Source organism: Erinaceus europaeus, chromosome 19 (assembly GCF_950295315.1).
Source record: "Erinaceus europaeus chromosome 19, mEriEur2.1, whole genome shotgun sequence".
Lineage (NCBI taxonomy): Eukaryota > Metazoa > Chordata > Mammalia > Eulipotyphla > Erinaceidae > Erinaceus > Erinaceus europaeus.
Window position 1 is genome coordinate 50009348 of NC_080180.1, and position 20580 is coordinate 50029927.

General features: G+C 44.5%; 1 protein-coding gene across 3 annotated transcripts in view; it reads right to left on the reverse strand.

Annotated features, from left to right (window-relative positions):
- Positions 1–11572, reverse strand: part of MND1 (meiotic nuclear divisions 1) — a 59090-nt gene extending 47518 nt beyond the window's left edge. For 2 of the 3 annotated variants that reach the window (XM_060179195.1, XM_060179194.1), the window contains exons 1-4: positions 11486–11544; positions 8574–8639; positions 3405–3462; positions 1163–1311 (exon numbers count right to left, since the gene is read on the reverse strand). In XM_060179195.1, the coding sequence (XP_060035178.1) occupies positions 1163–1311; positions 3405–3462; positions 8574–8639; positions 11486–11488 (276 nt within the window). In that variant the 5' untranslated portion in view covers positions 11489–11544. Of the gene's footprint in view, positions 1–1162; positions 1312–3404; positions 3463–8573; positions 8640–11485 lie in introns of all 3 variants that reach the window. The other variant, XM_060179196.1, reaches the window with a different exon arrangement.
- Between the last annotated feature and the right edge of the window lie 9008 nt (positions 11573–20580).

The following is a 20580-nucleotide window of genomic DNA, read 5'->3' on the forward strand; positions in this document are numbered from 1 at the left end:
AGTGGAAGAATAAGTAGGTTTAGGTTAGTGAAGTGGTACTGAGTTTTTTCTTTTGAAAGTTGTTTATAGAAAATACCAAAAATTACCAGCCTCTTGATACAGATGATGTATCAAAATTTCACTCTTCATGTGCTTTATTAATAAAATTTTTACTATGCTTTCTCAGAGGGATAGCATCACATATGCAGGAGGTGTTTGTTTTTAATTATTTATTTATTTATTTATTCATTTATTTGCCTCCAGGGTTATTGCTGGGGCTCACTCAGTGCCTGCACCATGAATCCACCGTTCCTGGAGGCCATTTTTTTCCCTTTTTGTTACCCTTGTTGTTGTAGCCTCATTGTGGTTATTACTGTTATTATTGATGCCATTCGTTGTTGGATAGGACAGAGAGAAATGGGGAGAGGAGGGGAAGATAGACAGGGGGAGAGAAAGACAGACACCTGCAGACCTGCTTCACCGCCTGTGAAGCGACTCCCCTGCAGGTGGGGAGCAGGGGCTTGAACTGGGGTCCTTATACATGGCAATGTGTGCGCTTACCCAGGTGTGCCACCACCTGGCCTCTGGAACCATCCCCTATGACAAAAACACATGACATCTAGAATGGAATCAAAGCCTACAAAAAGGTACTAAGAGTGACCCTGAATGTTAGACTCTGGACCTGGGTTAGTAATAAGGTATCTGCATAGATTTATAACTTTAACAAAAGCATCAGGCTAACACAAGATGTAAATAGTAGAAGAAACTATGATTGTGGTGGGAAAACGTGGTATTTTGGAACTCTGCACCTTTCTATCATTTTTTCTGTAAACCTGAAAATGCTCAAAAAAAAAAAAAAAGATTCAAACAACTAAAAAAAAAAAGAACTAAAATACTAGGAAACATTATCATGACATGGAAGGAAAGACCAAATATTGTATGGTCCTTGTACTGTTTAGGACAAAGACAGCTGACAGTCTTAGACTTACAGGCCCAATAAGGTCTGTTAGGACAGTTCCCAGAGGGCCAGGGATGTAGCTCATTGGTACAGCTCATGCTTCACACATGAAGGGGATTGGATTTGCTGCCCAGCACCAAGGAAAAAAGGCAACTAGATGAAAACAGGATTAAGTCCAGCCAATTCTCCCTTACAAAGCCAAGTTATTAAACTGTGGTGGCTTACCTGGGACTCCAGGACCTCCAGCTTCCGTTTCCTCGCATGAAGAGCTTTACTAGGAAAAGCCCAATAGTAATTGGAGGTTCCGATCCTCTCACAGTCAACTATGCCGTCATCAACGAGGCTCTGAAGGACTTCTTTTACTGACATAGCCGCTAGAAGAGAGGTGTTTGTTTATTAATTTATTTTTCATGTTTTTTTTTTGCCCCCAGGGTTATTGCTGGGGCTCAGTGCCTGCACTATGAATCCACTGCTCCTGGAAGCCATTTTTTCATTCTTGTTATTATTGTTGTTATTGCTGTTATTGTTGCTGGATAGGACAGAGAGAAATGGAGACAGAAGGGGAAGACAGAGAAAAGGAGAGAAAGATAGACACCTGCAGACCTGCTTCACCACCTGTGAAGGGAATCCCCTGCAGGTAGGGAACCGGGGGCTTGAAGTGGGTTCCTTAGGCTGGTCCATGTGCTTCGCGCCATGTGCATTTTTTTTAAGAGCCTGCATGATGATAATAAAAATTAATTTGATTTCTGGGAGGTGTGGCCATGGATTAACAGCGACCTCACCACTGTTCCCCCCCCCCCGCCCCAAACAAATATCTACAACTATCAAACTTAACACAATTCACCAAATACAGTTTGAGACATCCGCAGAAACACCTCAGCCTCAGCCACCAAGTTGCAGATGCTACTATGACTCCATCTTGACCTCCCTAGGCAGACAACCTCACCAAGGTGTTCTGGAACCTCCCCTCTCCAGAGTCCTACTCCACTAGGGAAAGATAGAAGCAGCGGGAGTATGATCAATATGCCAATGCCCATGTCCAGCAGAGAAGCGGTCACAGAAGCCAGAACTCCCATCTTCTGCACCCCCAAAGTAATTCTGCTCCATAATCCTAGAGGGGGAGAAGAGGTAGGGGAAGATGACCAGAGTCTGAACTCCAATTTCATCAGAACCCAGAGAGAGAAGAGGAAAAAAGGAACGACATATGGATGTAGTTAATAGGTGTAGGTGTGACTTAAAAAGGAAGAGAAGGCAGGAACATAGGAAGAAAAAAAGGGGGGCATATATGTAAATATAGACAGATCATCATGGAGATAATAGTAAACCCGTATCTGCTATCTTGGGAGAACTACTGCAGCTTCCAATGGAGGGAAAGGGGACACAGAACTCTGGTGGTGGGAATGGTGCAGAATTATACCCCTGTTACCTTATAATTTCATAAATCAATATTAACTAAATAAAATTTAAAAAAGTTAAGAGGCCAACAGCTGGGGAAACACTTACACAAAGTGTTAGAGCTCAAAAGTTTATAGGTTAATACATAGAAGTTTCTAAAATATCACCTGAGCTGGGTGGTAGCTCAGCCAGGTGAGCGCACAGGTTAAAAATGTGTGAAGACCTAGGTTCAAGCCCCCAGTTTCCAGCTGATGGGGGGAAGCTTCAGAGTGGTGGAGCAGTGCTGCAGGTATCTCCCCCTTTCCTATTCTCTCCTTACTGTTCCTGGATACCAGGAGCTGTAGAGTTGTTATGCAGGCCTGTGCCCCATCACTACCCTTGATGACTGACAAAAAACAAACAAACAAAAATAAAACAAACCAGGTGTGCAGGGTAGATTGCCAGAAGACGGTTTGCCCAGTGGAACACACACTTTGCCTATCAAACAAAATAGGGCTGGAGAGACAGCACAGTGATTATGTAAAAGACTCTCATGCCTGAAGCTCTAAGGTTTTAGGTTCAATCCCCAGCACCACCATAAGCCAGACCTGGGCAGTGCTCTGTTTCTCTCTCTCTCTCTCTCTCTCTGAAAAACAAAGTGAAACAAAACCATCTCTGAACCTCAAATAAAACAGAAAAAAAAAAAAAAAAAGGAAAAATGGGGCTTGAACCAGGATCCTAGTGCTTCGTACTATGTGCACTTAACCCCGGTGCACTACCACCCGGCCCCCCTCAAAGTCACATTGAACAAATACAACATCCATAAAGTTTTCACTTCTCTCAGAGTAAATTACACTCACAATGTGTGTATATTATATATGTGTATGTGTGCATGTATGCATGAACACTACATTGAAAATTTTTCTTATGGCATCTCACTGCAAACATAGAAATCCTGGCTAAGGGCATAGATAATCTTGTAGGGTGTTTTAGAAACATTGAACTGTATGACCTCACAATGTTAATGACTGTTGCAGAAAAAATGAACCTCCCCCCACCCCCGCCTACAGAAAATGATAGCACACATACTTACTAATGCCTTTTTCTTTGGGAGCAATCTTTTCCATGTCTTTTAACTGAAATACATCTTTCTGTTTAAAAGGTTAAAAAAAAAAGTGAAAATGTTATTTTTCTACTATATATTTACATTTGTTATATTTAAGTTCAACAACACACTATTCTAAGAATTACGGCTAAGTGTGAACTGTAATAGAGCTAAACATTTTAGAGTAAGTAGTCTTGTTCAATACCTTCACTGGGTCTTTATTTTTTTAACATTTATTTATTTATTTATTTATTTCCCCTTTGTTTTTGCCCTTGTTTTATTGTTGTTGTTACTATTATTGTTGTTGTTATTGATGCCTTCGTTGTTGGATAGGACAGAGAGAAATGGAGAGAGGAGGGGGAGACAGGGAGAGAGAAAGATAGACACCTGCAGACCTGCTTCACCGCTTGTGAAGCGACTCCCCTGCAGGTGGGGAGCCGGGGGCTTGAACCGAGATCCTTATGCCGGTCCTTGTGCTTTGCGCCACCTGCGCTTAACCGCTGCGCTACCACCCGACTCCCGGGTCTTTTTTTTTTTTTAATCTTTATTTATTGAATAGAAATAGCCAGAAATTGAGAGAGTAGGGGGAGCTAAGGGAGGGAGAGAGACAGAGAGCCACCTGCAGCACTGGTTCACCACTCACAAAACTGTCCCCCTGCAGTTGGGGACCGGGGACTCAAACCTGGGTCCTTGAGCATAGTAATGTGAGCACTTAACCAGGTGCACCACCACCCGGTCTCTTACTAGGTCTTAAGAAGGACAGATTTAACATGAACATACAGTTTTCTTAAGTAACTGGAGATCAGAATATATAGATCAACTTCCTATTGAAGCACAAAAAGTAGTTAGGATGAACCCACTGTAACATGCATTGGTTAGCTTCTTTGATACTTTGCATTTTTAGGGAACACAGACAACACTTCACTTAACTTATATCACAGACTTAGCACTTCTAACTGAAGACAAAGCAGGTAACTGCCAAGATTAGTTTATATTTAAGGTTTCATGGAAGAGTTAAGCCTAAACAGTAGGGGGAAAAAAGATCAATTTATCACCTGTACATGTGGCCTGCCCACCATAAGCAAAGCATTATGGAGAAGATATCAATGCTGAACATTTAATCTATGGTTCAAAAGAAAAAAAAAAATCTATGTAGATTTTCTTCTCATTATAAATCTTATCTAAAGTGTCAAAGAGAACTTTGATAATGAATGGTGTAATATTTAAAAAAGACTGAGTATTCAGTGCCTAGAGTAGAGTTACTGTGATTGGAGCAGAGCGTAGTGCATTTGGCTAAGTGCACCTGTTACAATGCTCAAGTCCCCACTCCCCACCCGGAGGGGGTGCTTCACAAGCAGTAAAGCAGGTCTACAGGTGTCTATCTTTCTCTCTCCCTCACTATTTCCCCCATCCCCTCTCAATTTCTGTCCTATCAAAACAAACAAAAAGAAAGGAAAATAATGGACACTGAAAGGGTAGATTCATATGCAAGCCCAGAGATAACCCTGGTGGCAATAAAAAAAATTACTGTGATTACTGTTATGGAAGTCTGGGATCTATTTCTACCAAAACAAATAGAAAGGCAACTTCAATAGGACTGAAATTAGACATAATAAAAATATGATTTCCTGCAGTGTGGGGAGTATAGCATAATGGTTATGGCAAAGAGACTTTCATACCCGAGGCTCTCAAGTTCCACGTTCAATTCTCCACACTACAAGCCAGAGCTGAGCAGTGCTATGGTCAAAAAATAAATAAATAAATAAAAATTCCTGCAGAGGGAAAACTTCACAAGTGGTGAAGTAGGGCTGCAAGTCTCTCTCTATCTTCCCCTACCCTCTCAATTTCTCGCCATCCAATGATAAATTAAAAAAAAAAGAATTCAAAAAATAAAATATCTTTAAAAATTTATGTTCTGGTGAAAAAAAGAAATGGAAAACACACACTCATTAAATTAATATATATTCATTTACAATATGAAAGCATTGAAGTAATATATTCATAATATAAAAAAACACAAGCATAAACCTGTCAAGAGACTGGTATTCAGGATATAAGGGCTCCATTGAGGACCAGAGAGACAGTGCAAACCACATGCAAACCACATTCATGCAAACCACATTCATGGCTGAGGCTCTGAAGTCCCAGGTTGAATGCTGCCCTCTCCACAACCCACTGCAAGAGCCAGAGCTGAGCAGTGTTTTGGTTAAAAAAATAAAAATAAAAACTCCTTTAGTTATATACCCCTCCACAAAAGAATGGAGGCGGACACACACACACACACTGTGAATATAGATAGATAAATGATTTAGTGATGGGAAAATAGTTCAGCTAAGCAGAGCACAGGACTTGCACTCCTAAGGCAATCAGGGGAGGGGATGGGATATAGAGAGCTGCTGGTGGGAATTGTGTGGAGTTGTACCCCTCATATCCTACGGTTTTGTTAATGTCTCCTTTTAAAAATAAATAAATAAATAAATAAATAAATAAAATAGAGAATGTGAAATCAATTTTTGCATATCTGGAAATATACTGTTGAAGATAAAACCTGGGAGTCAGGCGGTGGCGCAGCGGGTTAAGCACACGTGATGCAAAGCGCAAGGATGCATAAGAATCCGGGTTCGAGCCCCCCGCTCCCCACCTGCAGGGGAGTCGCTCCACAGGCAGTGAAGCAGGTCTGCAGGTGTCTATCTTTCTCTCCCCCTCTGTCTTCCCCTCCTCTCTCCGTTTCTCTCTGTCCTATCCAACAACAATGACATCAATAATAACTCCAACAACAATAAAAAATAAAAGGGCAACAAAAGGGAAAATAAATAACTAAAACCCAGGGACTCAGGCAGTACGCAGCGGGTTAAGCACATGTGGCGCCAAGCGCAAGGACTGGCATAAGGATCCGGGTTCCAGGCCCCAGTTCCCCGCTTCACAGGTGGTGAAGCAGGTCTATAGGTGTCTATATTTCTCTCCCCTCCTCTGTCTTCCTCTCCTCTATTTCTCTCTGTCCTATCCAACAACAATAATAACTACAACAATAAAACAACAAGTGCAACAAAAGGGATTAAATAAATAAAAAGATAAAATCTTAGGGCCTCAGAGAACATGCAAAGAACATTACAAAGTGATCTTGCCCACTACTGTCACCAGCCTTCCAGATCTACTGTGCTTGTTCTGAGAGCAAGAGAAGCACATTACAACTCAGTATCATCCTATAGTATCATCCTACACAAATGTCCTTGATTTATCTTCCTGATCTTATCATTAATAGGAATCACCAATGACTCTTACGAAGTCATTCATCATAAGATCAGTAAGATGAATCACATCTAGAGGACAAAATGACTAAGATTAATTATATTTAGAAGACAGATGGTTGCTTTTAAAAATCCCTATACTGTTTTACTAAGAACCTGCACTATTCAAATGATTTTAGTGAGTATTGCCATTACTTATCAACTTCACATTACTTTCGCCACACTCTTTCTAGCATTTGATAGGTCCTTCGACTTAGGCCTTGCTTATAGGTGGAAGCTACTATCTATCGTATTTGTAATGTGCGTTTTCTTAATGGTAAGTGAGGTAGAGTACTGCTTCTTGGTAAAAATATTTTGTTTATTTATTATTGAATAGACAGAGAGAAATTAAGAGAGGAGGGAAGACAGGGAGAGAGACAGAGGTACCTATAGCCTTGCTTCACCACTCATGAAGCTTTCCCCCTTCAGGTGGGGACCAGGGACTCGAACCTAGGTCCTTGTGCACTATAATGTGTGTACTTAACCAGGTGTGCCACCACCTGGTCCCTTAACTTCATATTCTATTTTGCCATCTTCACCTTTGTAGATATGGAAAAAGTTACCGTAGTTCCTGTATTAGGCTGACATATAAAAGCTATATATAGTGGTCCGGGAAGTGGCGCAGTGCTTAAGGAACTAGACTCTCAAGCATGAGGGCCTGAGTTCAGTCCCTGGCAGGACATGTACCAGAGTGATGTCCAGCCCTTTCTCTCTCTCCTCCTATCTTTCTCATTAATAAAAAAAATAAATAAAATCTTTTTTTAAAAAAGCTATATATATATTTTTTGGTAGGTCAGAAATTTGGGTTTTAACTTGGAAGCAAAGAAAAGCCACTGCAAAGTGACCCACAGAAGCAAGCAAGCTCTGGAGGGCAGCACTGGGCTTCATCCTGGCTCTGCCCTCAGGGGTCACACTTCAAACACACTTCCTGTTGGTGGCAGGCACAAGGCTCTGGAATAAACTCAGGAGGTCTATGTCCCACAACACCTGTGTTATTCTGAAGGCAGATTAATAAATGTCTTAAAGAGACAGCACTAGGCGCTGCCTCTAAAACCCATGTGCTCCCCGGATCTGAATTCTGGGGTCACCACAGCTTTTTTTTTTTTTTTTTTAAATCAAGGACTGGTCCCTTAGCTCATCTGAACAATGTGGACGGCAATCCTGATGCTGGTCCCACAGAGTGAAAAGGGCTGGAATCAGATCACCTGCACCAAGTGTTCGAAAAGCCACTAGAACCCGAGGACGTCCTCAGTAGGCGTGAGCTATTTCAATTACTATTCTTTTTCTTTTTGCCTCCAGGGTTACTGCTGGGACTCAGTGCCTGCACTACAAATCCACTGCTCCTGTGGCCATTTTTTGGATAGGAGAGAAGTTGAGAGGGGGGAGGGGGAAGATAGAGATAGAGATAGAAAGGAAGACACCTGAAAACCTGCTTCACCACTTGTGAAGTGATGATCCCCTCCTCCTTAGGTGGAGAGCCAAGGGTTTGAACCAGGATCCTTGTGTAGGTCCTTACGCTTTGTACTATGTGTGCTTAACCCGGTGCACTACTGCCAGACTCCTCCATTATTATTTTCAGGCAGAAAGATACCATCAAAGCACAGGCTTCAAAAAGATCATTCTAGAGTGAGTGTAAACAAAGCAGGATCAGCTGGAAGAAACTAAGCACACACCAGGCTACAGTTCCCTCATATTCCAGAGCTTTCCAGAGTCACAAATGCTTGCAGAATTCATTTGGATTTTTTTTTTTTTTTTGAAAACTGGTCAGTATTGGCTGCCACTCAGAAAAGGTACAGGTGACAATGGCTGATAGCGACTGATAGCTCCGGAAATGATGCAAAATACGTAAACTCTCCGTGAAATGACTTACCGTCTCAAAAAATATTTCCATCATGCGGCTTCTCTTTTCCTCTGCACTCAGTCCTTTTTTCTTCGACTGAAGCACAAAAATTCAAAAACAGACACAACATTTTAAAAACAAAACATTGCATGTTACAACAGGTTGGCCTACACATTATCAGACATTTTCTGGCTGGTTTTGCCTAATGCCAGGAGAGTTGATAGCTCTCAGTGCGAGACCTGAGGATTCATTCTGACTCCTATAAGCCAAGCCTTGTGCTAGGGGCTACCAGTAATGACTGAGATTGTAGCAGAGTCTGCTGTCTTGTAGAGATTCAATATTCATCAAAGGACCCAATGACTTATTATGATTTTTATCTTGACAAGACATTCTCTGCAAGAAAATATACACAATTACTCATAATTAAGAAACAAATAACTGGGCAAAAACAAAGAAAAAACTGCCTGGGACAGAATAGATTTCACTCTGAGGAAGATTATCTAGGGATGTCAGAGAAAGGGGGTGGGGAGTTCTGGGCACAACATACTCCATCCAGTCTTGTGTGGCAGTACTTGGAGATCTGCAGTGGGGTTACGCTTGTCAGGGTGCGGACAGGTACTGTGGGTGCAGCCAGAGGGCGAGCTGGTGTCAGATTATGGACTACAGAAGGACTCTCTCTCATCAAGACAGTGAGGAGTACTGAGCAATTCCTAAAGTGTTGGAGGGACAAGACTGGAGTAACATTTAGTGAGAGAGGTCCAGGAACACTGTGGAGAGGAGGCCGATCTATCACAGGGGAAGTGGAAGGCCATTACTATTATTATTCTTAACTGTCTCTCCCTAGGTGAAAAAGTCACTTCATAGTGGTAGTGAAGCCTCTGGGACAACAAAGAAGCAAGCCAACAAAAACGATATATCTAAAGTACTTTCTCCAATTAGGAGATACAGAATCAGGGGCCAGGTGGTGGCACACGCAGGTTTCAAGCCCCTCTCCCCATCTGCAGGGAGGAAGCGTCATAAGTGAAGAGTTACAGGTGTCTCTCTGTCTTCCCCCTCATGTCTCAATTTCTCTGTCTCTATCCAAAATAAATAAATAAATAAATAAATATAAGGAGATACAGAGTTCCTAAAATCAGTTATTGATCAATTTCACTAAAACTTGGTAAAGTTTAAAGATCTATCTGCTGCATTCAGAGATGGCAGGAAGGAGTACAATTAATAACACTTCTATCTGCCCAGAGGTCCAATCAGATCAAATCAAGCAACTAATAATTCACAATCAGATCACAGAACAAAAGGATCTTTAGTTCACATAACATTGAACTTGCTTTTTGATCACATGATGAAAAAAAAAGGGGGGGGGATGGATCTCATCAAAAGCTTTAAACCAACGTTTCATCTTTCCCTACTAGCAGAAGGAGCGTCTGAAAAGCATTAAGAGCACATAAAACCAACCACTCAGCACCAAAGGTGACTCAGGTGTAAGGGGAGCTTAGGTGAAGCCACAAAGTGGATGCATGTGGGCTGCAGAGTTCTCAAGAGTCAAGAGCAGCCAGAAGCGCTAAAAGGAGAAATAAGATAGCACAAAGCAGCGGGAACAGATTTAAGTGCCTGTTTGGCTTCTTAGACTATTTTGCGCCCAGGTGGCTAGGTTGTTAGTTTAACCACAAAAAGGCCGTTATCAGCTATAATTACATCTAGACATCTTCAAATAAATACCTTACAACCTAGCTCCTTGTTTTCCTATCCCACCCCTACCACTATCGATGGCAAAATAACGGCCACTTCACTACATTAAGATATTCAAATCTCTGACCTATTTATCTCATTGTTGATTCTCTGCCAAGGAGAGCAGGAAAGAAAGGATGTGAAGCACTGAAAGTTTTTGAAAAACAGATAGATTTCGCCAGGACAAAGGGAATTTGGAATGTCACCAGGACTTAGTCCCTGCCCAGACTAATCAAGGGAGCTAACTTGGGCCGTGCTCCCTCTCCATCAAGCAGGGACCAAGGCAGGGCTGGTCCTTAGGCCATTTCTGCCATCGCCTGCAATAGAGAAATGTGTCAGTGGCCAGGGACATGGTGCAATGGACAAAGTACTAGAATTTCAAGCAGGAGGTCCAGAGTTCCACTCCTGACAGTGGAGGTGCCAGAGTGATGCTCTGGTTCTGTGTGTGTGTGTGTGTGTGTGTGTGAGAATATATATTTTTACCAGAACATTGATCAGCTCTGGCTTATGGTGGTGCAGAGAATTGAACCTGAGACTTCAGAGCCTCAGGCATGAAAGTCTCTTTGCATAACCATTATACTACCTACCCCCACCCCATTGATAAATCTTCAGAAACAGCAGTTACGGGTGCACTCAAATTTAATAAGGGGGTCTTGAAACTTGACCCTGGGACAAGGACGTTTCCCAGCTGGCCAATGTATTTAAAATTATTTTTAAAAATATCACATAGCTAAGATCCTTTCTGCAATTTGGACTTAAAAGAGAACCCCTGGGCTGGGAAGACAGCATAACGGTTCTGCAAAACTTTCATGCCTGAAGCTCCAAGGTCCCAGGTTCAATACGTGCAGTGCCCTGGTCTCTCACTTATGAAAATAAATTTAATGTCTTTTTTTTTTTTAAGGGAGGACGCCTGAGAATTGGCCCTGGGAGCACAGTCTCGCCTTGACGGTCCCGTCGATCGGTTGCAACTGGATTGAGAACAATGCACAGACGCTGTTCTGCTGCCCTCGAGCAGGGTGCAGACCACAGCAACCCTGGGTTCGAATCCAGACCCCGGACCTGGGCTGGAGCTCTCAGAGGGCGCGACGCCGCGGGCTCGGAGGTGGCCGAGCTGGCGGACTCGAGTCGTGCTACTCCTACCCTCTGGGGAGGCCGGGGGCCGAGGAAATAGGCTGCACAGCCCGGCGCCCCCGCGGGTGAGACCCAGCTCTTACCATGGCGCGCGGCGGCTCTTCCGGCGTGGGCGCGGATTTGATTCGGGCGCCAACGCGGCCGGGGGCGGAGCAGCGAAGGGGAGGAGCGGGGAGAGCGGCGACGTGCGGGCGGCGGCACACAGCGCCCCCTGGCGGCCGGCGGGGGCGAGGCCTGTCGGGCGCGGCCTGTCAGTGGGCGGGGCTTTGCTGGGTCGGGGTCGGGCCCGCCCCTCCGCTTCTGGCCAGTCTGGTCCCCAGCCACTTCCACATCTGTTCTCAATCTGATTGTGGCTCCATAGATTGGAAACTCTTCAGTCCTCGCTCGCTCTGCAGCAATGTCCGGCCTAAGTTTACTTTATGAAGGAGAGGCGGCTGGCTGCTGGGGACGGGAGGGCTGTCCCCATTAAGCCCCACACGCCTACATCTGGGGCGCACGCTCTTCAAGCTTTAAAAACATTTTTTTTATATTTATTTTTTCCCTTTCGGTGTCCTTATTTTTTTATTGTCGTTGTAGTTATTATTGTTGTCGTTGTTGTTAGATAGGACAGAAAGAAATGGAGAGAGGAGAGGAAGGCTGGGGGTGGGGGGAGAAAGACAGACACCTACAGACCTGCTTCACTGCCTGTGAAACGACTCCCCTGCAGGTGGGGAGCCGGGGGCTCGAACCAGGATCCTTAAGCTGGTCGTTTGCATCACATGTGCTTAACTTGCTGCGCTACTGCCAGACTCCCTTCTTCATGCTTCTGATGGCACCCCCACCTCTCCACCCGCTGTCCACTGGTTAAGTGAATATCAGCCATATGCCTGGCCCCTACTTCATTGGGTGGTGTGGTTCCTTCTTCCTTTCCTTCCTTCCATCCTCTTCCTCCCTCTATTCCTTCCTCTCTCCCGCTGGTTAGAGAAGAGAGAGAACCAGGGCATCGCTCTGAACCCCATCCTTGACCACCCTAACACTTTATCCACTGCGCCACCTGCCCGGCAGCAGAGCGTTGTGATTCGCCACCCACCCCCACCCACAAAAAAAAAAAAAAAAAAGGTTAGAGCTGTGAAGCCCTGAATTAGGGAGTGGGGCAATGTTGCTAAGAACTGGCAGCCATGGAACCGGGGTGGAACGGATGGTTCCAGAAATTATCCTCATGGAGGAATATAATTTGGAATCGACCAAGTGGACCTGGGGGCTACAGAACCATCCTGGGGCACAGTATTCTGCAGTGGAATAGCATAATGCCAGAGAGGATGATCGTAGTGTGGAAGCGCTCGCGCCCCATGAGGAGCTGGCCAGTCTTGCAATGATGTGATTCCTCGCGCCCACCTTTGCTGCAGTTTTTATGAGATGGTCGTGAAATGACAGGGTGCGATCGAGAGTAACGCCAAGATAGACTGGCTGGGCTTCATGCCGGATTCTTGTATAGTCAAGCTGCACATTAAGCTCACGCGAGGCCAAGGCATGGTGTAGATGGAAAACAGATGATACCGTTTTTGCAGTGCTAGGGATTAGTCGCCATTTTTTACAGTAATCAGATATCAGAGACATGTCTTTCGTGAGTGTTTCCTCAAGGATGTCGAACTTGGATGCCTGAGTTGCACAGCAGATGTCATCGGCGTAGATGAACTTCCTTGAAGACGTTTCTGGGAGGTCATTGATGTAAATATTAAATAGCGTAGGAGCCAGAACAGAGCCCTGGGGGAGACCACTTGAGACAAGTCTCCATCTGCTAGACTTGTCACCCAGATGTACCCGGAATCTTCTGTTTTGGAGAAGAAACGATATAGTGTTGGCCACCCATGGAGGCAGGCATCTTGAGATCTTGACTAGGAGACCATGGTGCCAGCCCGTGTCATAGGCTGCTGTGAGATCAACAAAGACAGCACCCGTCTTTAAATTCTTCTGGAATCCATTTTCAATGTAAGTTGAGAGGGCCAGGGCTTGTTCGCAGGTAGATCTTCCTGGGCGGAAACCAGCTTGGGCGGGTGATAGGAGTTTCTCTGTAAGAGGAGAAATACGTGACAGAAGCAGCCTCTCAAGGGTTTGTAACACGGAGAGGAGAGAAATTGGTCTATAGCTGGCGGCCAGTGTTGGATCTTTCTTTGGTTTCAAAACCGCTATAATCTTCGCACGACGCCAAACCATGGCTGCCAGTTCTTAGCAACATCGCCAGATATTCGTCGGGATGCGGCATCATCTAAGTTCATTTCCCACGTCTACGCTCGACCGGACCTGCCAATATATTCGGATATCTTCGCCCACCCTGTCCAACGCTTGACGTCTCGTCACCCAATCTGGTCCCCTACGCCTACACTGAACTTCTCTGTTCCAGACTCTTGGAAACAGAGTTGGCAGTCAGCTGAGGTAAAGAACAAACACCTCGGGAGTCGGGCTGTAGCACAGCGGGTTAAGCGCAGGTGGCGCAAAGCACAAGGACCGGCATAAGGATCCCGGTTCGAACCCTGGCTCCCCACCTGCAGGGGAGTCACTTCACAGGCGGTGAAGCAGGTCTGCAGGTGTCTGTCTCTCTCTCCTCCTCTCTGTCTTCCCCTCCTCTCTCCATTTCTCTCTGTCCTATCCAACAATGACAACAATAATAACTACAACAATAAAACAACAAGGGCAACAAAGGGAATAAATAAATAAAATAAATATTAAAAAAAAGTTTTTAAAAAAAAGAACAAACACCTCATCACAGACCCCTGCAAGCGTCAACCCAGCTTTGACCTAGCACGTTATGATTGGGCCCTCCTCAATCGCTATCGAACAGGCCATGGCCGGTGCGCCGCTATGTTCCATCGCTGGGGAGCCAGAGACGACCCGAACTGCCCCTGCGGCTCCAGACAGACTATGACCCACATAGTCAACGACTGCCACCTCTCCAGATTCAAAGGAGGTCTCGAAACTTTACATCAGGCTCAGCCTGACGCTGTTGACTGGCTACGGAAGAAAGGCAAACGCTAGAAGAAGAAGGGAGTGGGGAGTGTAAGGGGAGTCACTACCCAAATATGAATATTAATCAACAGCTGAAGATATGCTACTTCCTGATCTGACAGAGAAGGAGATTCTGAGCAAGAGTTGGAGGCTCCATGGCCAGGAGGTGCTACAACTTAAACTCAAACATGGCAGTGTCTTAAAATTTATGGCTTGTTATTTTTAGCCATTTTAAAAGTACAGCAAGTCCTCCAAGCTTAAGTGAGCAGGCGTTGGAAAATGAGCAGACGCGAACAGCTCCATCTTGTTTTACTCAAGACCTTTCTTCTTTTCCTTTCTTCTCCTCATCATTCTCCCCCCTCCTCTTCATCCTAATCCTCAATTCCATCATCAGCACACAGATCAGCTCCAGTTTATGGTGGTGTGGAGGATGGAACCTCAGAGCCTCAGGCATGAAAGCCTTTTTTTTTTTTTTTTTTTTTTTAAGATTTACTAATTTGGCACAGGTGAACTTTTATTTATTTATTTTTAACATAAGGCTACTGACAGATTTAGAGATTTTGTTTGACCAGGGGTGGACACATGATAATTTAAAAATTAAAAAAATTTTAATTAGTGAGATACATAAAGACAAGAGCATTGTTCTGCTCTAGCTAATGGTGGTGCTGGGGATTGAACCTGGAACCTCCAAACCTCAGACATGAAAAATCTCTTGCAGAACCATTATGCTGTTTTCCAAGCCCAGAATCCTGGATTTCAAGCATGAGGTCCTGAGTTCAATTCTGGCATTGTATACCAGAGTGTTGTTTAGTTCTGTGTGCATCTCTCTCTTTCAATAAATAAATAAAACAAATCTTTAAAATATAAACACAGATTATTTATTAAGGAAAGAACCACAGCGCCATTCTGTGCCTGGCCCCTACTTCATTGGGTGCTGTGATTCCTTTTTCCTTTCCTTCCTTCCTTTTTTCCCTCCTTCCCTTCCTTCCGAGGGGTTAGAGGAGAAGAGGGAACCAGAGCATCGCTCTGGCACATTCACTGCTGAGAAATGAACTTGGATCCTCATGCCAGGAATCAAACTCAGGACCCTGTGGTTGTGGGTCTGATACTTTATGTGCTGAACTACCTCCTGGGCTCCTCACTTTTCTTCTCCAGCCTTCCATTAGCTGACATTTATTTATGTAGCAGAATGTCTGTATGTGCTGTATGCTGGGGAGCCAGCCAGGTATAAATGGGGAGCATCAAATAAGAGTAAGACACCAAGTCCTACAGGAGAGATCTGAGACTGTTTATTTTGAAGCCCTGCTTGTAACAGACCGACCTGGCCAGTAGATGGTGCTGTGAGGATTCCTTCATACATAAATCACAGAGCCTGGGGTTGAGTGTGAGACGGCTTTTGAGACATGAATATGTCATCATTTCAGCCTGCTAGTCCCCGACATAAATTTGTTTTCCTTGCACCAACCCTTGAATTGATTGACTTTATACATGATCAGTGCCAAACCTTGGCATTCGGATAACACAATATTTTCCATTTTGTACGATGCAATTTCTTGAGGGGAAAAAAAATGTTGGCCAACTTAGGACACAGTGATGTTATTTGAAGATTTGGTTTCATTTTCTTTCTTTTTGCTCTGCTTCAAACTACAGTTTCTGAGACCTTCTGGCTGAGTACTTATTATAATTATACTGAAAACATGAAAGTGGCATTGGAACTAGAAATTGACATCTCCTGTTGCTTCCCATTAGGGATGCATTGGATCGACCTTCTCGTGGTGCATCCCGTGAGTACCCATTCATTGGGAAAACTGACGATCCTTCCTAGCCGACTGAATCCACATGGATCCCAGTCACTTTCAAAGCCAGCAACAAGCAGCTCCTGACAGCTTTCAACCTGACGCTGTTGACTGGCTACGGAAGAAGGGCAAACACTAGAAGAAGAAGGGGGTGGGGTTATGCATTGCTCAGAGTCCGACTGGTTTCGTTTCTCCTACAGTGACTGGTAGTACCTGAGATGATTTTTCAATAGAAAATGGCTAGCTGTTAACGCATGCTCTGATATGTACTGGTAAAGCATGGTATCAACAACACACCACACTCTATGTTTGTCTTGTACTGCTCCAAATATGGATGGAGTAGACACATCAGTCAAAAGGGAAAGTGAGGTAAGTCAGAAGGAGAAAGGAGTATGGGATGATCCCACTCATAAACAGAAGTTGGGAAAGAACGGGCAAAGGCAACGCAAAACAGAAATTGACCGATTTTGGAGTATTCCACCAATGTAAAAAAAAAAAAAAACTCTGGAGGGGGTAGGGTAGATTTTCAGCTCCAATATAGGGGGTTCGGGGTCAAGACACAGACCTTTGGTGGCAGGAAGGGTGTTAATATATACTTCTATTAACTTACAGCCTTATAAATCACTATCTAATCAACACAAGAGGAGAAAAATTGATTGAATGTCTCAAACTTTTTGATGCATAGACCCTAAGCACTTACAGTTTCAAATTGGTGACCTGATTGAATTTTAACAGTGGGCTTAAATTGTTAATACATTTCTAATATTGACTTATTTTGAAATATTAAAGCACCTATAATCTTTTATAATTCATAATTTTTTTTTGCCTCCAGGGTTATTGCTGGGGCTCAGTGCCTGCACCATGAATCCACTGCTCCTGGAGGCCATTTTTCCCCCTTTTGTTGCCCTTGTTGTGGTTATTATTGTTGTTGATGTCATTCGTTGTTGGATAGGACAGAGAGAAATGGAGAGAGGAGGGGAAGACAGAGAGGGAGAGAGAAAGATAGACACCTGCAGACCTGCTTCACCACTTGTGAAGTGACTCCCCTGTAGGTGGAAAGCCTGGGGGCTCGAGGGCTCGAACCGGGATCCTTAAGCCGGTCCTTGCACTTTGCACCATGTGCGCTTAACCCGCTGCGCTGCCGTCCGACCCCTTTTTTTTTAATCGCCTATAATCAGAAGCAACTGGTCTTGTCAGTATGTAAGATATAGTCAGTTGGGGGCCGGGCGGTGGTGCAGCGGGTTAAGTGCACATGGTCTGGGGCACAAGGGCTGGTTTAAGAATCCCGGTTTGAGGGGCTCGGGGTGTAGTGCAGCGGGTTAAGTGCATATGGCTGGAAACTCGAGGACCTTCATAAGGATCCCGGTTCAAGCCCCCCCCCCTGAAGGGGGGGGTCACTTCACAAGCAGTGAAGCAGGTCTGCAAGTGTCTATTTTTCTCTCTCCCTCTGTCTTCCCCTCCTCTCCATTTCTCTCTGTCCTATCCAACAACAATACTACCAACAATAATGACAACAGCAACAATAAACAACAATGGCAAAAAAAAAGGGGGGGGGGAGAATAGCCTCCAGGAGCAGTGGATTTGTGGTGCAGGCACTGAGCCCCAGCAATAACCCTGGAGGCAAATAAAAAAAGAGAGATAGTTGTATGTAGCATGAAATGACACAAATCTTGGCACGGTCTTGTATGGCACAGTGTTGTTAAAATTCGGTGGCTCTAGCTGGGCGGGCTAGCTTCACAGGCGGGTAACAGAGACGCGGAGACAGCGGCTGGGCAGGGAAGCTGTATTTCTTTATTCAGGAACAATGATTCATAAACTAAGACAAACTAATCACCAAACAGAACTCTGCTGTCTCTTTGCGGCTGCGCAAGCACTCTCTACAACTCCGGAACTCTCCAACTCTGTAACTCTGAAACTCTGGCCGGGTTCCTAGGGGCGGGGCCAAGCGGGCCCATGAAACTAACTGGACTGATCCAATTCTCTTGGCGAGGGAGAACTAGAACAACCCAATGTAAAGCATACAACAGCACAGTAAATCCTAACCATGGTATTTTTGAAGTAAACCAAATTCTCAAATAACTTGGTTATAACAGTAACTATCTATAGTCTTCTTAAACTCTAAGGCTGCAGGAAACTTTCCCCATTCTCTTTAAAGCCCGTATCTCTCCCAGACCAGGAACCTCTGGGAAATGGCTCATTTTCCTTCATGCTTCTCTTGATCCATAGGCCATCTGATACCACATCTATTGATCTTAACCGAATCAGTGCAACCAGTGCCACCTTGACATATTTCACTTTGGACTGTATCCAGAGATGCTAAGCCTGGGATGTCAACCTTCCAGCTCCATTACGCTGCCACCAAGTTGCAGATGTTACCATGACACCAGCCTGACATCCCTGGACAGATGACCTGAACAGATCACCAACATGTCCTGGAACCCTACCTCTCCAGAGGCAGGTCCCACCCAGGAAAGATAGAAATAGGCTGGGAGTATGGATCGACCTGTCAACGCCCATGTCCAGCAGAGGAGCAATTAAAGAAGCCATACCTCCCACCTTCGCACCCCATAATGACCCTGGGTCCATATTCCAAGAGGGATAAAGAGTAGGAAATCTTGCAATGGAGAGGATGGTATGCAGAACTCTGGTAGTGGGAATTTTGTGAAATTGTGCCCCATCTTATCCTATAGTCTTGTTGGTCATTATTAATTCAATAAGAAGAAAAAAGGGGGAAAGTGCTAGTTAAGAATGTGCAGCAGGGGGAGTCGGGCTGTAGCGCAGCGGGTTAAGCGCAGGTGGCGCAAAGCACAAGGACCGGCATAAGAATGCCGGTTCGAACCCCGGCTCCCCACCTGCAGGGGAGTCGCTTCACAGGCGGTGAAGCAGGTCTGCAGGTGTCTATCTTTCTCTCCCCCTCTGTCTTCCCCTCCTCTCTCCGTTTCTCTCTGTCCTATCCAACAACGACAACAACAATAATAACTACAACAATAAAACAACAAGGGCAACAAAAGGGAATAAATAAAATAAAATATTAAAAAAAAAAAAAGAATGTTCAGCAGACCTGTGCTGATGGCCTGTAGGTCTGACAAAGATCATGGTGGTGGCATTTGTGGGAAGCTCTGGTATAGCATTCAAGAATCCTTTTCTCACTGCCTCCCCCCACCCCCAGCAGAAGGGAGCCTCTTCTGCAGTGTACTGTAGGACTCTGTACTGCTTTTGCATATTCATATTGTCATTGTTTACTTGGGCAGTTTCCCTGTAATATCAGACTCCATCTGTGGCAAAGACTAAGCCAACCCTTCTAGTCTCACCAAGGCCTAGCACAGTGCCTAACACATGGTAAATGTATTAAACAGACACACCACTTGTTCAAGAATGCTATGTCGCTGACAAAATGGCTTTTAGTTAAAATAACTGAAGGCTGTCTTACTTCTCCAAAATCTTAACTATTTGCATCAAGTAGAGCTTTCTTATTAAAAAAAAAGAGAGAGATGTATTTGTTTATAAGAGAGGAGGAAAAAAGAACTCGAGCACCACTCTGGCACATGTAATGCCAGGGATCAAACTCAGCAACTCATGCGTGAAAGTCCAATGCTGTATCTACTGCGCCACTTCCTGGGCCTTGAGTTTTTCTATTTAAATAGAATTCTGAGGTTATTTTTGACACCGCCTAGACAAACTTAGTTAATTAAACAAGGTCCTTAGACTGAGGTGATGACTTTCCCATCAGCAAATCAACACCTGAGATTGGGGCGGGGAAGACAGCATAATGGTTATGCAAACAGGCTTCCAAGCTTTATGCTCTAAAACCTGAGATTGTGAAGGTCACAAGGTTAGGGAATCAACATATTCTGAGCAAAGGCTCACAGCCAACTAGGCTCAAAGCTCTAGCCACTTACCAGCTTTTTCTGTTTGCTTCTGCACTTGACTGAAGCCTTCTGACTCCTGGTGGTGACAGCTGCTACCTGGAAACTGGCACAGTGTAGTTGAAATTTTTGTCCAAACTTTTCATGTTTTTTTTTTCTGCTTTTGTTGCCCTACTCTTCATGTTTTTAAGCAGATTTCTTGTTGTAATTATTATATATACATAGTGTGTGTGTGTGTGTCTCCAGGGTTATTGCTGGGGCTCGGTGCCTGCACTACGAATCCACTGCTTCTGGAGGCCATTTTTTCCCTTTTGTTGCCCTTGTTGTTTGTTGTTATTGTTGCTGTCATTGTTGTTGGATAGTACAGAGAGAAATGGAGAGAGGAGGGGAAGACAGAGAGGGGGAGAGAAAGATATCTGCAGACCTGCTTCACCACTTGTGAATCCCCCACCCCAGGTGGAGAGACAGGGGCTTGAACCAGGATCCTTATGGCAGTCCTTGTGCTTTGGGCCATGTGTGCTTAACACACTGCAC